Source organism: Silurus meridionalis, chromosome 1 (assembly GCF_014805685.1).
Source record: "Silurus meridionalis isolate SWU-2019-XX chromosome 1, ASM1480568v1, whole genome shotgun sequence".
NCBI lineage: Eukaryota > Metazoa > Chordata > Actinopteri > Siluriformes > Siluridae > Silurus > Silurus meridionalis.
In genome coordinates this window covers 31,150,594-31,168,435 of record NC_060884.1, presented here as the reverse complement: position 1 = coordinate 31,168,435, position 17,842 = coordinate 31,150,594, and the positions used below count along the sequence as shown (strand labels likewise).

The window sequence follows — 17,842 nt, the reverse complement described above, 5'->3', positions numbered from 1 at the left end:
TAAAGTATATCTAATTCTATGTTTATTTCTGTGGATTTAAATGTTCATCAACATTTATCGCACCACATCCTGGTGTAGATTGCAACTTAAAAATAACAAAGTAGAACACAAATATTAAGATAATTCTGTGATTGGAATTGTAGCTTGCACTAATATCAATGCACTTACACAAAACTAATCAACATCTCCGGACCAATCAGAATCAACAACTCAACAGCTTTGAACATTATCTCATGGCTAAAGTGTATAACAAGCAAAATAGCAAACATTAACAATACATATCAATAATTAGACATCAAAATACACTCAACATGCACTTCGCAAGAAGAACAGCTAAATGATTATGCCATAATTCATCCAATCATTCAATTGCTTGGCAGCAACGCAACGCAAAAAATATATACATGCAGATAAATGCAGGTCAAGCACTTCAGTTACTGTTTACATTAGATATACAGTTGTTCCTAATAAAGTGGCTAAAAAGGGTGCAGATATATTTATGACCTAGTCATGTCTCACTGTAGAATACTCGCATGTTTCTTCCTCTTTTTGAAAACGAATCTTATCTGCTGCATCATTGTTATGAAAATGCACCATTGCGTAATTCAGATTTTCAGAGGTTTGCCCTACAGCGGCGTTGGCGGAATCAGGATAAATTGTGGTTAACTGAGTTGTGGAAGCTGTTGTGGAATCGTGGGGACATAGTGGTAACATAGTGTTGGCGTAAATCGCTTGAGAGGGATCAGATGAGCTTGTGAATAGATCGTGTGAAGTTGAGCCACCTGCAGAGGTTCCAGCTTCTGGGGCTAAAATGCTTCTGGTGTCATTTGCCTTATTTACATTATTAGCAAAGACAGCAAGAGGATGAAAAAAAAAAGAAATAAGAAAAAAGACCATTAAATTTACTACATACTATTTTTTAATAAACAAACATGGAGGTTTTAGTATTGAGCACATGCTTGGAGTATCTTTACTGTGAAAAACACAAACTCATAACTTACTTTATGGCTGTTTGCTGAGCCTGGAACAGAATTCTTGTTACGAGTTGCTTTTCTCCCTAAAACAACAAAACAATTTGAAATAAACCTAAAATCTAAAGGAAGTAATATGTGTTGTGACGATGGGGCTCGCCTCATGTACCAAAAGAAGCGCTCTGAACTCAACCATCAGCAGGGGGCGCAGTCTAGCGCAGAAAACAAGGAGGCGTGGCATCCTTAGAAGACATAGCTGGAGCTCAATTAGAGTGGCGGCCCCTCACTGCCTTTAAGGCCGGTGGTGCTTATAAAAGGCTGCCGGGAAGACGGTGAGGTGGACAACCTTGGGTTCCAAACTAATGGCGGCTCTCTCCCCTATTCTATCACTACAGGCAAAAGACAGCAGATGCGGAAGAGGAATTCCCGCTTGACCCTCACAATGCCTCATAAAGGAGGGAGACTCATCGGCCTTGCTACTTCTCCCACTAAAGCCACTCTTCACCCCCTTTCCCAGGCACCAGAACACTATCCCCTTCTATTTACTTTTAGTTTTGGTCCCAAATAAAGACACTTCAACCACGATTTTCCCTGTTTCCCCTGTCTGTGTTTAACATGATGTGTATGTGGGACTGGGCACATGGATGAGCGCCAGGTTGCGAGTGGAGAATGTGCTCAGTTTCAATGTCTGGCGAACCGATAATGAGGAGAGACACAAGAGCTGAAATTGATCTTTGAAATACCAAAAACACAGTAATAATAAATGCTCTAACACAGAGTCAACTGGACATCTGTCAACCGCTGGCGAGAGTAAGGCATCTCACAAGGCGAGAGATGCGTACAGCCTGGCAGCTTCCAGGCAGTTTCCGCATTGTCATTCGTCAAAAATCATTCGTATTGCTATTGCCATACGATCGTGTGTGTATATATATATATATATATATATATATATATATATATATATATATATATATATATATATATATATATATATATATATATATATATATATATACACACGATCCCCAGTCCGAGGGAGATTGACAGTCATGTTTAGCTTCTTCCATTTTCTAATGATTGCTCCAACAGTGGACCTTTTTTTACCAAGCTGCTTGGCAATTTCTCCGTAGCCCTTTCCAGCCTTGTGGAGGTGTACAATTTTGTCTCTAGTGTCTTTGGACAGCTCTTTGGTCTTGGCCATGTTAGTAGTTGGATTCTTACTGATTGTATGGGGTGGACAGGTGTCTTTATGCAGCTAACGACCCCAAACAGGTGCATCTAATTTAGGATAATAAATGTAGTGGAGGTGGACATTTTAAAGGCAGACTAACAGGTCTTTGAGGGTCAGAATTCTAGCTGATAGACAGGTGTTCAAATACTTATTTGCAGCTGTATCATACAAATAAATAGTTTAAAAATCATATATTGTGATTTCTGGAATTTTTTTTTTAGATTATGTCTCTCACAGTGGACATGCACCTACGATGACAATTTCAGACCCCTCCATGATTTCTAAGTGGGAGAACTTGCAAAATAGCAGTGTGTTCAAATACTTATAGATATATATATATGTGTGTGTGTGTGTGTGTGTGTGTGTGTGTGTGTGTGTGTGTGTAGTGGCAAGTAGTACCTTTTATCATGTGTTTAATTAGGTAAGTCAAACAAAGGCATGTGTTTCCCACCACAAGCCCAATCATAACATTTATAAACACTGTGTCCACAATGGAAAGTCTGAATCCTGGAACAGAAACACACAAGCAGGTATCAGTCCAACTTTACACGCTGATGACAGAGATTCAGATCAGATCAGATTGATCAAAGCTTTGTAGTTTGAAACGGTTGTGGTAGGCATTTAATTAGAATTACCTGCTGGTGCCGAAGTTGTTGTTGTTGATGATGATGATGATGAGGAGGAGGAGGAGGAGGAGGGCACTGAAGCTTGTGTTGGTTTTAAGGGTGTCTCTAAAGCAGAGAAACAACTTTTCAGTCATGTTCACCACAAACAATTTATTTCTTTTTTTTCCATGGACTGGGTTTTAATCTGTCATGCTGTCCCTTATATAAACTTCCTGAATACAGCTGTGTCAAAGGGGATGTAAATATATTTTGCAAAATAGCAAGTGATTAGGCAAAAAAACAAACAGAAAATGTAGAAAGGAAATTGAGAAATAACAGACATTGCACACTGAAAGAAAATTTAGTGTGCACAATAGAGCTGTTTAAACCGAAACAGGGTATGGTACAAAACAAGCGCCTGTGATAAATGTAATATTTGAACATGTGAAAAATGAATTATTACTATTATATTACTTAAATTATCAATATATTACTATTTACATTTATGCCATTTGGCAGATGGCCAGAGAAAGCAGAGAAAAGTCTGGAACCATGTCTTCCTTGTACCCAGAGAGATTCACTGAGCTGTTGAAAAGGGGTTGAGGATCAGTTTGTTACACTATTGATATAAGTAAAAAAGGGCCAAATCCAGTATATTAATCAGGCATGTCACCTATCACTGTGTGTTTCGTTCCCCCGATATATTTCTTTTTTACATTGTCTATTGTCTTCTAACACGCTACAATCCCTGAGATCTCAAAACTCTGGGCTTCTAGTAGTTCCTAGAATAGCAAAGTCCACTAAAGGCGGTTATACTACACATAAAATACGTCCCACATCATAACCTTGTGCTACAGAACATCTGATCACATGCACATTATCAACTTGTGCTGTTAACATCATGAACAGCAGCTACGCTAATTGCTCTCCACTGCTTCTCTTTCTCTCCCCATCCTGAGGCTTCCTGAGGTTTGGCTAGCTCCAGTCACGTCCCACCTCATGAAGATTATGGACTTTAAAGAAGTAGATGCCAAACTTGCAAACATCCTGAACCAACTAGAGACGCACCAGTGCCAATTGGATCCCACTACATGTGTGGTTTTGACATTGGACCTCCTGGAGTGTTTAAAGGCTCTGGCATGCAGAAGCTGTTGCTGGATCTGTGATTATCACAAATGTTGAGCTCAGTAGCTCCTAATTTTATACCAAAGACTGTATAAAAAATATTTACTTATAATCTTATACTCCAGTACTCATGTTAGTTCTCACTCTCCAGTGTTCTGTATTGTTGAAAAATTTATGATCAAACTCTTGATGTCACCCAAATGATGATGGGTTCCCCTTTTGAGTCTGGTTCATCTTAAGGTTCCTTCCTCATAACATCTAAGGGAGATTTTCCTTGCCACAGTCACCACGGCTGCTCATCAGGGATAAATGCACACCAGTCACCTTGACTGTTGATTTCTGTAAAGCTGCTTTGAGACAATGTCTGTTGTGAAAAGCGCTATAGAAATAAACTTGACTTGACTTGACTTGACTTGACTTGACTATGGTCTAAGAACTGGTAGTGGTAGCCAGTTACATGGTAGGCATGCAAATATGGATTCACTTCAACTGTTGTGTATTAAAAGCAGAAATTGAAAATGTGTCGAAATGTAAGTGTTCTTCACTTCTTTCAACCCAACTACCTCATAAGTTTATATGGTGTGACCTGCAGCCATATTAGTTCAGTTTAAAGCAAAGCTTTGAAACCTGTTAGTATTCAGTATCATTTATAGATAAAATCAATAGAAAATAACCCAAAAGACCATAAATTTGCTTTAGTGATACAAGCTAATGCTAATGTTCAAATGTGAATCCTGAGACTACAATCACTTTGCTGACTCACCAGTAACTGTCAGGTTGATCTGTGTGAAATAAACCCTGTATCCATGATTTGATGTCGAATCTGCTTTAGCTCCACACCAGTATTCACCAGAGTCTCTTTCATTTACATTTCTAATACTCACAGTGAAGATTTGTTTTACTTTGTCATCATTCTGACAAAATTTCCCCACATTTACATTGTTTTTTTCTTGATCATTGCCTTTAATAGAACAAAAAGCAGTTTGCAGCCTCCTGCAAAGAAATTTGGTGTCATTCCTGAGGGATTGTGGGTATTTACAGCTTATTTTCAAATCCCCTCCTACATGGACAGTCTCACTGATGGATTTCTCATACGACTGATCTGCAAATCACAAACAATCAGTGTTTATATGTATATATACATCCTTTTAACAGTTCTATAACATTCACATGCAAAACAGTCACGATATATTTTTATAATAAAACACAGAATTTTAGATTGTCACCTTCTGTTACATTCAGGTTCACTGCAGTGAAGGTTTCTACTTCATCAGAAACAGAAACAACACATGCATATGTTCCAGTGTCCTCCGTAATCAGTTCTCTGATAAACACTTGTAAGAATCCTGCACTTCTGTTGTTATAAATTAAGAATCTGTCCTCATGTGACCATTCACTGTTTGGATTTGTTGTTTGAGTAAAACACCTCTGATGTGTTCCACTCTTACAGAAAGATTTTGGCTTGTCTTTATATTCATCCTCATATCTGCACATGATGTTGATTCCTACCCCTGCATATGCACTCACTTCTCTAGAGCCCAAGCTTCCTGTGAAAAGCAAGTTCAAATAATTTTCAGTCAATTAAAAGTAGATGTAGCTAATAAAACATCTGCTTTAACTCAAGCTCTTTGTTCAAGATTATGCCTCAGACACATGACTGTAATATGACTCTTTAAGAAGCATACAAATTAGAGGTTAAAGATTAAGATTTTTCAGACAACTTAAATTTCTATGATTTTGTGGCAGATGTTAAACTTCAGCTAACAATCTAAATCGGTGGACAAACTAATGCTCAGAAGAAGGCAGGGGCCAGACATATATCAGGCAAGCAGAATCAAAATGTAGGATTCAACCACAAAGATAGAAAGAAGAAATATCATAGCTGACAAACACACACACTGGAATGACAAAACCTTGCTGTGAATGTGAATGTAAATGAGTGAATGGAAGTAAACGAGGGTTTGGATATCAGTGGATGCATTGTTTGGTTTCTCAGCCATGCAAAAGGAAAATATAGTTTACATCCTGAGCGCACTACTTGAAAAGTGTAGTAGAAAGTATACTTTGTAAAGATAAACAAAATACAGTGGTTGGAGACTCACCTTCCTTTACTTTTAGTTCCACTGGTGTGTAAATGTCGTTTCCCCAAGATTTATCAACTCCACACTGATACGTCCCATTGTCTTCTCCAGTGATCTCTCTGATCATCACGCTGAATTCTGCTGATTTGGTGTCATCAAACAGTGAGAATCTTCCTGAAGTTATCCACATGTTTTTATCTTTTGTCTTTATTAGATCAGAACAGCCTGGCGATGAACCCTTACAGAAATATTTTAGTTTTTGTGTGTATTCTGTATCATACTTGCACTTGATAAGGACTCCTCCTCCTGAATATCCTGTTACTTCCTTGGAGTCTCCTCCATCTAACAAAACACCAAATATCCATCTGAGCAAAACCTTCCTTCATGTAACACTGCTGCTGATAGTGAGGATTATTATAAAGTGCATTTCTTTACCTGAGATCAAGCAGACAGTGAAAATGAGGAGAAGGATATTCATCCTGAGTTCACACACACACACACACAGATCTACACACCAAATCCACTTAAGAATGATAGCAAAGCTCCTGTTATGTTACACACTGTTACTGTCTCTGTGTATGTGCTGTGTCTTTAGCTGTGTCTTAAATAAAAAAGGAAGCAATGTCCACTTCTCATTTTGGCTTATTATGAAAGCACGTGTCATGTGTGCAGTACAGTGGATAGTTTACAAACTCATTCAGTAATACCAAGCGCAGGTTCAAACAGTGGGCCCTGGATATGCGATACAGCAATGCTAATAATATTTATGCTAATTTTAGTAAAAAAAGATTAAAGAATATATATATATATTATTTATTATATTATTATATATATATTTTTTATACTCCAAAACCCACTTTATAATAATAATAATAATAATAATAATAATAATAATAATAATAATAATAATCATTAGGGGTCACCACAGCGGATTGTCTGTCTCCATACCCCCCCCTGTCCTCTACATCTTTCAACCCAACTACCTGCATGTCTTCCCTCACCACAACCATAAACCTCCTCCTTGGACTTCTTCTTTTCCTCCTTCCTGGTGATTCCATCCTCAGCATTCTCCTACTGATATACCCCATGTCCCTCCTCTGCACATGTCCAAACCATCTCAATCTTCCCTCACCTTGTCTCCAAAACGTCCTACATGCGCTGTCCCTCCAATAAACTCATTTCTAATCCTGTCCATCGTCGTCACTCCCAACGAAAAACCTCAACTTCTTCAGCTCTGCTACCTCCATCTCCACTTCCTGTCTTTTACTCAATGCCACTGTCTCTAGACCATACAACATCTCAGGTCTCACCACAGTCCTATAAACTTTCCCTTTCACTTTCACAGATCCTCTTCTATCACAAATCACTCCTGCTATCACTCTTCTCCACCCACTCCACCCTGCCTGCACTCTTTTCTTCACTTCTCTAACACACTCTCCATTACTTTGCACTGTTGCACTGCACATTTTTCAACAATGCATCTAAAAAGAAAAAACAATTAACCTTTAAGGCAACAGTATACCATGTTTGTTTGTTTAGCAAACGTGTACATCCTTTGTCAGATGTTACTATGGTATACTGAAGTATAATTACAAGCATTTTATAAATGTCAAAGGCGTTTATTGACAATTACATAAAAGTTATGCAAAGTTACAATATTTGCAGTATTTACTCTTCTTTTTAAAGACATCTGAAATTTGCCCTGGCATGCTGTCAATCAACCTGACTGATGGCAGCCCATTACTGCATAATCAATGCTTGGATTTTGTCAGAATCTGTGGGTTTTTGTTTGTCCACGCGCCTCTTCAGGATGGACCACAGGTTCTCAATGGGATTTAGGTCTGAGAATTTTCCTGGCCATTGACCCCAAATTTCGGTGTTTTGTTCCCCACACCACTTAGTTATAACTTTTTCAAGGTGCTCCATCATGCTGGAAAGGACATTGTTCATCACCAAACTGTTCTTGGATGGTTGGGAGAAGTTGCTCTTGGAGGATGTTTGTGTACCATTCTTTATTTATGGCTGTTTCTTAGGTACAACTGTGTGAGCCCACTTTCTTGACTGAGAAGTAACCCCACACATGAATGGTCTTAAGATGCTTTACATGCTTTAGATGGCATGACACAGGACTGATGGTAGCACTCATCTTTTCTTCTCTGGCAAAGCTGTTTTTTTCCAGATGCCCCAAAAACAATCAGAAAGAGGATTCATCAGTGAAAATGGCTTTACCCCAGTTCTCAGCAGTCTATTCCCTGTACCTTTTGCAGAATGTCAGTCTGTCCTTAATGTTTTTCCAGGAGAGAAGTGACTTCTTTGCTGCCCTTATCACACCAGGCCATCCTCCAAAAACTTTGCCTCACTGTGCATGCAGAGGCACTCACACCCCCCCTGCTGGCATTCCAGAGCAAGCTCTGCAATGGTGATGCCTACAGCTGTATCAACTTTAGGAGATTGTCCTGGCGCTTATTTGACTTTCTAGGGTACCCTGAATCCTTCAACAATTGAACCTTTCACATTGAAGTTCTTGATTATCAGATAAATAGTTGATTTAGGTGCAATCTTACTAGTCAAGTCAAGTCAAGTTTATTTGTATAGCGCTTTTCACAACAGACATTGTCTCAAAGCAGCTTTACACAAATCAACAGTGATGGTGAATGGTGTGCATTTGTCCCTGATGAGCAAGCCGTGGCGACTGTGGCAAGGAAAAACTCCCTTAGATGTTATGAGGAAGAAACCTTGAGAGGAACCAGACTCAAAAGGGGAACCCATCCTCATCTGGGTGACATCAAGAGTTTGATCATAAATCTTTCAACAATACAGAACACTGGAGAGTGAGAACTAACATGATTACTGGAGTATAAGATTATAAGTAATGTTCTTTCTGCAGTCTTAAACAGTCTATATGGTTAGTAGCTCCGAGTTTTATAAGCTCAGCATTTGTGATCACCACAGATCCAGCATACTAGCAGCAAAATCCTTGAGTGTGAATCTCTTTTTGTGCGAAGCAATGACAACTTTATATGTTTCCTCACAGTCAACCATGGTTAACAGATGAAGAACTATGATTTCAAGCACCACCCTGTTTTAAAGCATCCAGACTGTCATACTAACTTCTAATCACTATGATCTTCATCCTTGTCCTCATCAACACTCACACATGTGTCAACAAGAGAATCACTGGCCTGATGGCAGCTGGTCCTATTGTGGCAGGGCTGAAATGCAGAAATGCATGAATGCTCTTCAGAATATTCTGGAGTTTATGACAATTTACCAGCTTTTGGCCACAGCTGTATGTACAGTATCTCACAAAAGTACACCCCTGACATTTCAGCAACCATATTATATGTTCTCAAGGGACAATACTATTAAAATGTAACTAATGCGGCTTGTACAGTAGTAAAGTTCTACTGTCCTCTGAAAATATCTTAACATTTTAATTTTTTATCAGTTTAATTTTTATTCCAAATCCAGCAATGGGAACTGCTACAGATTTTGTGCTCAAGGGGGCAGTGGAAGTAGAATATTACATTTAAAATGTAATATTATATTTATTATTATAAATATCCTCAGTAAAATGTATCCTGGAGCACTGTAAGGAAAAATAACTCACATGGAGAAATATGTTCACATGCAGAATGCTGATATTAAACACTCATACACCTTCATATGATCATTTACATACTGGAACTGACCAGAGGCTCATAGTTCACACATTTAACACAGACACTTCCTGAAGAGTGCTTTCTCACACGTCTAAAAGAGGAAGTGGGTGTAGCATAACTTTTTATTTCAGACACAGATGAAGACGCAGCATATTTAGGTTCAGAGCCAGTAACAGTGTTTAACAGAACAGGAACTTTAGTATCTTTCTGAAGTGGATTTGGTGTGGAAATCTGTGAGTGTGAACTCAGGATGAAGATCCTTCTCCTCATCTTCAGCATCTGCCTGATCTCAGGTAAAGAAATAGACTTCATAATAATCCTCACTATCAGCAGCAGTGTTACATGAAGGAAGGTTTTGCTCAGATGGATATTTGGTGTTTTGTTAGATGGAGGAGCCTCTAATGAAGTAACAGGATATTTAGGAGGAAGAGTCCTTATCAAGTGCAAGTATAATACAGAATACACACAAAACCTAAAATATTTCTGTAAGGATTCATCACCAGGCTGTTCTGATCTAATAAAGACAGGAGATAAAAACATGTGGGTAACTTCAGGAAGATTCTCACTGTTTGATGACACCAAATCAGCAGAGTTCAGGGAATTGGGAAAGTTTATGGGGGAGACACTTCCACACCAGTGATACTGAAGGTGCAGGAAGGTGAGTCTCTCACCACTGCTTTCTGTTTATTTTCACAAAGTTCTAATGTCATTAGCAGACACTCAAAATGGCTGAGAAACCAATTAGCACATTTTTATTATAACTCCTGACTGTAAATAAAATATCCAATTAAATCCAAAAAATCTCTTCACATGCCCATTGAACTCACCTGTTTCCTTTTTACCCTCAATTATATTCATGACATTATTCTCGATGGTTCAGGCCTTATCTTGACAATGTTTCATTGAAGGAAAAGCTCAACATCTAACCTCACTTTTACGCATAACCTGCATGTTACAAACAAACTTAATTTGAAAGTTATGAATTTGTCATATTTAAAGTCATGATCTTAAAAACATCTACTTTTACTTATTAAGCTTATTGAACATGATTTAAACTGTCAACAGGAAGCTCTGGCTCTAGAGAAGTGAATGCATATACAGGAGGAAGAATCAACATCAAGTGCAGATATGAGGATAAATATAAAGATAATCCAAAATCTATCTGTAAGATCGGAACACAACCGCTGTGTTTTCCTCTAACAACAACAACTCTCTATAGTGAATGGACACATAATGGCAGATTCTCAATTTATGACAACAGAAATGCAGAATTTGTCAATGTATTTATCAGAGAACTGATTATGGAGGACACTGGGACATACTTGTTAACTGTTGCTGTATCTGATGAAATTAAGACCTCCACTGCAGTAAATCTCACTGTAACAGAAGGTAAATATCTATAATTGTGTTTTATTAGAAGATAATGTGATCATATTTATATGAAAATTTACTGTATTACATTAAATATCATTATTTAAGTGTCAGAGTAAAAATTAAAGCTAAATTACCAAATGTCACATTAGAAATAAGCTGTGTTTTTTTTTTATTGTATTTTGCTAATGAGTTTGTATTGATGTGGTAGTAGAAAATGTTTCATCTCTCTTGAAATATAGCATCATTTATAATTCCTCTCTAATTGCTACACTGACTGGAGATGATGGGATAAAATTTCCATATATATGCATGTGTGGTGGTATATAAAAACCTGGTTTCACAGTCCACCAAACTCTTTTGTGGTTGAAATATTGAAGAACATAGATTTAGTTGTATTGAAACAAATATGCTTAATCAATTTGTAAACAGATTTTGACCATCTAAATGCTACAGTCATATTCAGATCCTTAAACCAGACATTACAATAATATAACTTTAGTTATGTAAGAGAATTATTCACCCACCTGCCTATCTATCCATCCATCCATCCATATTTCCATACATACATCCAACATCAAGAAATACTTTAGGTATGTAAGACACCAGAGACACAGTAACCTGTACTTGTGACTGTGGATTTGGGAATGTTATATACTGGGTCACCAGATCACTAAATTAAGAACCAAACAAAAGAGAAATACATTTCAGATTAAAAACATCTGTAGCTTTCCTAACCTTCAGAAACCGTAGAAATATTGAAATGTACTGTATTTTCTAAGGCCACCACACAAATAAATTGATCTGATTGGTTGTGATTTGCAGATCTGTCCTACGAGAAGTTAATCAGTAAGACTGTCCAAGTAGGAGAAGATTTAAACATCAACTGTAAATACCCAGAATCCCTCAGGAATTATCCCAAGTTTCTCTGCAGTAGGCACGCAGCTGTTGCATGTCCTTATAAAATATCTGTTACAGAAAGTAGAAAAGATGTAAATGTGGGGAAATTCTCCCTGTATGATGACAGAACAGAACAAATCTTCACTGTGAGTATTAGAAATGTAGCTAAAACAGACTCTGGTGAATTCTGGTGTGGAGCTGAAGCAGCCTGGACATCTGATCATGGATACAAGGTTTATTTCACACAGATCAACCTGACAGTTACTGGTGAGTTTGTAGAGACATGGAGACACACTGCATTAACTATTGAGACATTACAGAGTCTTTGTGTGAAGCATAGAGTCAGTGCAAATCATAACCAACACTAGCCTGTGATATTATTGATGATTAGAACAAGAACATTAGTGAACAGAACAATAATGGTAGTATAAATAGAGCAGATATTTTTAGAAAGAAGTTTGTTACCACATGGAACTGAATTAATGTAGCTGCTATTTTCTGTTAACATTTAGAATTTTGTCCTTTTAGACTAAATGTTGTGATGAGCAGATTTTATTAGCCTCATAATCTGTTATCTGGTCTTCCTCTGCTCGTGTGTATTTCACTTCACTTCCTGTGATTATCAGATGTATAAACAGCAGTCTGTACTTCTGACACAACAATAATGTAAACTGTTTTGTGTTGCCTCTGTACTGATATCAGTCACATACCAGATTCACTCACTTCATGTTGTTTATTTTCAAACTAAACTTTTTACTGCTTTAGATTTAAGTGTACCAGTGTCAAAACTGAAGCCAACTAAAACTTCATCACCACAACCATTATCATCATCCTCATCATCAGCACCACCACCATCCCTATCAACATCTTCCTTCTCATCATCATCACCATCATCTAAACCAGCAGGTGAGTCTCCTCATGTGCACATCAGACCCATAACTTTAATGAATCTGATCAGCATGTAGGTTAAAGTTTCTCTTCCATGATTTCCAGCTTTCACTGTGATCACGGTGTCTGTAATTCTGCTGCTGCTTCTGATTGGAATCATTTTCCTCACTTTTACTCTTCAAAAGAGACGCAGGATGCACGGTACATAAACTCAAACACATGATCAAATGCTTAATATAAACATGTATATTGTAATGCAGATGAAAGTAAAACATATTGACAACATAGATGCAGTTCATGCAAGATAGTTATTACTTACTATTATTTTCAGCATCTTTTGCTACAGCAGTTTTACCTTGTCTTTTGGGAGTCTACCAGTTTAGCACTGACTTTTGGAGTAGTTTTGTTATGGAAATATGTTCTACTGTAGATCTGTTACATTGTGCGATGATCTCCTGCGACAGGCACCAAAAATACTTTCTATTGAAATACATCATTATATTATATTAATAAATATACATTTGTGTCCATGAACAAAAATCAGTGGATTAAATTTCGTGACTATAATCACAAAATGCCATGAGACTGGGCTCCACTGTACAGCGCTGTTCAAATCACTCCATGGGTTTTTGGCAGCATTTAGATCCAGGCTCTGACTGGAACATTCCAAAACCTACTTTTCATTTGAAACCATTCCTTTGTTCATTTTGTATGTATTTGTGCTTTGGGATGTTATTATGCTTAATGATATATTCTAGACTTATTAGACCTTAAGTCTCAGTTTAAGATAAGCAGGCCTATATATGTTTTATTGTGTATGATGTTCTTTTGGTGATTAGCTGACTTTTGCATAATTTTTTTTATTACTCCCAAGTACTACCTTGGTCTAATCCGTTCTAATCAGCCCAAAACACATTATAACATTATGTTATATACATTATTTTGGGGTCATTTAGGTGAACTTGAATTTGTTCAATCAATGAAAAGGGGCTTTGATTTATCTTTCCTCTCCCAAAGCCTGGATATGTTAAAGAATATGAGAGATTGTTCTCACATTCTGGGAGTGACCAGTATTTTCTAGATATTAAGGCAACTTCTTTAATATTGCTATTGTATATGTCTCATGGTCCCTCTCAAATCTTACTTCTTGCACATTAATATTTTGGAGGGAAGTCATGTCCTTGGTGAAATCACTGTGATGCCCCATTTTTTCTTAAATCTTGATGGTGGCCTTTATGGTGATCCCTGTTACATCTAATGATTAGGAAGTTAATTTATAACATTCTCTTGTACATTAAGCATTTGGATGAAAGAAATAAAAGAAGGAACTACTACAGAAACACCAGATCCTTATTTGAGGTTATTCAAAATCACTTGAGGTGATAATTACTTTTCTATATGAGTTTGAATGTGAAGAGTTCATTTTAAGCAGCCACATTATAAACATATGAACTTTTGTAACTATTTTATTGTAATTTTTACCTTAAAAAGGTTTTTTTTTGTTGATCTGCCATTTTGTGCCATTTTTACATGCAGATTTATTTAGTCCAAATATTTTTTTTTATTGATGCACTTCAAACAGAAAGACACTTAGGCGAGAGAGAAAAAACAGAAATAAAAAATAGAAATAAAAAAAATAAACCAATAAAAAAAATAAAAGATTTGCACCCACGTACATTAGCACTCTCAACGATATACGGTCTCCTTTTCCTTTCTACAGCTACCAAGAAGTCAGGGGCAAGGGGAAGAGCTCAAAAAGGCTAAACAAAGAGAACAGGATATTATTTTTTTTCCGTTCCTCTTTCTCTTAAATACAATAAGAATGGTTGCCAGGTGGTGTAAAACTTTTCCGTGATACCAAGTAATGAGAATAACTGGGTGGGTGAAGATTCTTCCAATTCAGTAATATAAGTCTCTTTGCTACTATAAAACAAAAGGCAAGCATGTTTGACTGTAAGGATGACAAGAGGGGATTTGTGGGCTTGAGTCCAAATAGTGCTATTAGGGGACACGGTTTAATATCTAAAATTAAGTAATCAGAGATCGATTTAAATATTGATGTCCAGAAAGATGTCAGAGCCGGGCAAAGCCAAAAAGTATGATAAAGTGTAGCTGGAGCCTGCCGACACCGGTCACAAGTCGGACCCAAACCAGGGTTAATTTTAGATAGTTTGGTCTTTGTCCAATACACTCTATGCAACAATTTAAACTGTATTAACGAATGACGGGTGCATATCGAGGAGGTATGTACACAACCAAGGGCCTTGGACCATTCCTCATCCGTGAAAATATAATTAAGGTCCGATTCCCAGTCACTCTTTATTTTAGAAAGGGATGAAGAGCCCGACTGGACAACAAATGAAAAAATAGTTTTATAAATATTAGAGACAGTACCCTTACAAAGTTTTGTTTCTAAAACTCGATCAATCTCTTGTTTAGGAGGTGGGTGCGGGAAATGAGGGGATGTGTTCCTTACAAAATCACGAACTTGGAGATATCGGAAAAAAGAAGTTTTAGGGAGGTTGAATTGTTCTGACAGGTAGGAAAATGTGACAAATGTAATCTCCTGAAAAAGATCATTAATGTTTACAATGCCCCTTCTAAACCACAGCGCAATGGATCTGTCTGAAATAGAGGGTAGAAAGGAGGGGTTTTTATATATAGGAGACAGACCTGATGCTGCCTGGAAACCGAAATGTTTTCTAAATTGTTTCCAGATTTTAAGGCTTTGTAGAACTAAAGGATTAGAGGAGTAATTGGATGTCTTCAATGCTAATGAAGAGCATAATAAAGCATGCAGAGGCACATGAGTACAGGAACTACATTCTATCTCAACCCATGCCGGAACCCATTGGCACAGGCCATAATGTGACTGGCTCCAGTAGAGAATACTATGGATATTTGCTGCCCAGTAATATATTAAAAAACCATTCCAAACATAATTAGATACTGCTTGATCTAAGGTTACATGCAGATTTATTTATACATTTATTGTAGATTAATAAATACAGGATGTCTGGAGATCACGACATCTCAAACTGAAAATAACATCATTAATACCTACTGATTATTACTGTTTTTTCCCCCAGCAGATTCTGTTGCCCAGAATTCTGTCAAAAACTCAGAAAGTTACAAAGGGGTAATTCTCTTTATATGTTTATGAGTCTGATCAGTTACAAACCTTATTTATATTTAAGAAATGGGCAAATAAATGTGTTTCTGTTGATCTCTCAGGTTCCTCTTGCTGTCTCTGATTATGAGGAAATTAAAGAGACCAAACGACGTTCTACCTCAGAAGCTGAAACTTCCGCAGTTTACTCAACTGCTCAAATACCCACAAACACTTCTCAACCTGTTTATGCAGAGATAGAGTTTCCTACAATTTCCTGTGATTCTGCTATTTATTCTACTGCTCAACTACCCACAATCCACTATGATCAGTAAATCTACTTGACAGCTCAGTTACCCACAAGCCTCACTGCTGAGAAAACTGCTGAAGCTTTGACTCATGCAACAATGAATTCTCACTCCAATGCCACCAGCTCTAATAATGCAGTTCCACAGATTAGGTAAGACTCCTTTTCTGTCTACACTTCAGTCAGTCACGTGACTTCATCTGTTTAGTTCTGCATCATTAGAGCTTCAGCCATGTGGCAGTGCTTTACTATTTGATTCAGTTAACCTTTCTCTTTCTTTTTCCTCTTTTCCTCCTCTGTCTCTCCTCAAAACAATATTTTGAGCATTTACCATATGCAATCAAGACATTATTTTGTCTCATTATTTTGTCTCATTCTTTAACATAATGACTTGCACCCTGAACTAATTTGCATGGTATAATAAATCTAAACTTACAGAGAGATTTTACAGAAAATCAGATTGTTTTATTCAGTGTTGATGGCTTCAAGCAGTTGATTAGTATCTGAAAAATGTTTCCTGGTTAGTATGTGTTTAATGTGAGACCAAATCTTCTCTGTAGGGTCAAATCTAGACTTTGTCCAGGCTGATACATGAGTCTTGGTTCAACTATTAGTCTTGCATCAACCAATAGTTTCATATCTCCACCAAATCACACTCAAGTATTTGAGGACATTCAGTGGTAAATGAAACCCACAGAAAACTTTCTGGCTTGCGAGAAATAAAGTCGAAATTTGCAAGAAGAAAAGTCTGAATTGTCAGAAATATATTCGAAATTAGGTAACATTTTTATGTGGCAGCAAAGGGCTTCCATAATCAATCATTGGTAATAAAAAAAGTAAAAAAAAATGAATAGAAAAGTTACTTCTTTTCTTGCCAGGATCTTCAATTAATTCAGATGATGCCACTTCCTGTTGAACATATTAGTAACAATGTGAAGTAGTTGTTTTGGAAACAAATGTGTTTTTTTTTTTTGTTTTTTTTGTTTTATAAAATAAATGATAAAAAAAAAAAATTTCAAGCATGAGATAAGATGTTTAATGAGATGTTGTTTTCTATGTGCTTGAATTTGTGAGGTTTTACATTTTTGTATCTGAAACATGAACTTTGGTTGTTGTAAATGACACTTTAAAGAGTTTTTAAAGATCCATTTATATCTGATATTATTAAAACATTTTTGACATTATAATTGTGGACTTGCACTGCAAGAGTCTGCCTGTAAACTGAGATCGATGTTACTGTGAAAGAAGCTGAACTTGAAACGTCAGCATGTGTGTGTACAGTATATGTAGAGGTGTTGTTCCCAGAACAGAAACAGGAACTGCTATATGTATTGTATTTAAGAGGTCAGTAGAGCAGTACACACTTGTATAGAGTAATAAATATCCTCAGAAAAAGTTAATCCTGGAGTCCTGAAAATAACTCACATGCAGAATGCTGATATTAAACACTCCTACACCTTCAAATAATTATTTACACAATAAAACACATTGTAATTATGCTTATGTAGTTCACTTACTGAACAGCCCTTTTTCATGCAGCCAGAAGGGGAAATGGGTGTAGCATCACTTTCCGGTTAACACTCAGTTAAAGA

The 17,842-nt window shown here is 37.0% G+C and overlaps 2 protein-coding genes across 9 annotated transcripts in view; one reads left to right on the top strand and one right to left on the bottom strand.

Annotated features, from left to right (window-relative positions):
• On the bottom strand, nt 1–6,598 carry LOC124387643 (CMRF35-like molecule 1). Of its 2 annotated transcripts, XM_046852109.1 has the most exons (8): nt 6,449–6,598; nt 6,035–6,355; nt 5,159–5,479; nt 4,696–5,034; nt 2,838–2,933; nt 2,602–2,709; nt 1,002–1,057; nt 1–831 (listed from the first exon to the last, which is right to left on the bottom strand). In XM_046852109.1, the coding sequence occupies exons 1-8, from the start codon at nt 6,489–6,491 to the stop codon at nt 505–507; spliced, it is 1,611 nt and encodes a 536-aa protein (XP_046708065.1). In that variant the 5' UTR covers nt 6,492–6,598; the 3' UTR covers nt 1–504. The 2 variants fall into 2 exon arrangements, with proteins under 2 accessions (XP_046708065.1, XP_046708074.1); XM_046852118.1 differs by lacking the exons at nt 4,696–5,034; nt 5,159–5,479.
• A 3,219-nt stretch (nt 6,599–9,817) lies between these two features.
• LOC124387654 (CMRF35-like molecule 8) overlaps nt 9,818–17,842 on the top strand; it is a 25,822-nt gene continuing 17,797 nt past the window's right edge. The window contains exons 1-8 of one of the 7 annotated variants that reach the window (XM_046852158.1): nt 9,818–9,968; nt 10,062–10,323; nt 10,741–11,064; nt 11,872–12,213; nt 12,712–12,852; nt 12,940–13,035; nt 15,927–15,973; nt 16,069–17,836. In XM_046852158.1, the coding sequence (XP_046708114.1) occupies nt 10,248–10,323; nt 10,741–11,064; nt 11,872–12,213; nt 12,712–12,852; nt 12,940–13,035; nt 15,927–15,973; nt 16,069–16,278 (1,236 nt within the window). In that variant the 5' untranslated portion in view covers nt 9,818–9,968; nt 10,062–10,247 and the 3' untranslated portion in view covers nt 16,279–17,836. Of the gene's footprint in view, nt 9,969–10,061; nt 10,334–10,740; nt 11,065–11,871; nt 12,214–12,711; nt 12,853–12,939; nt 13,036–15,923; nt 15,974–16,068; nt 17,837–17,842 lie in introns of those variants that run through there. The other 6 variants (XM_046852148.1, XM_046852171.1, XM_046852131.1 and 3 more) reach the window with 6 other exon arrangements.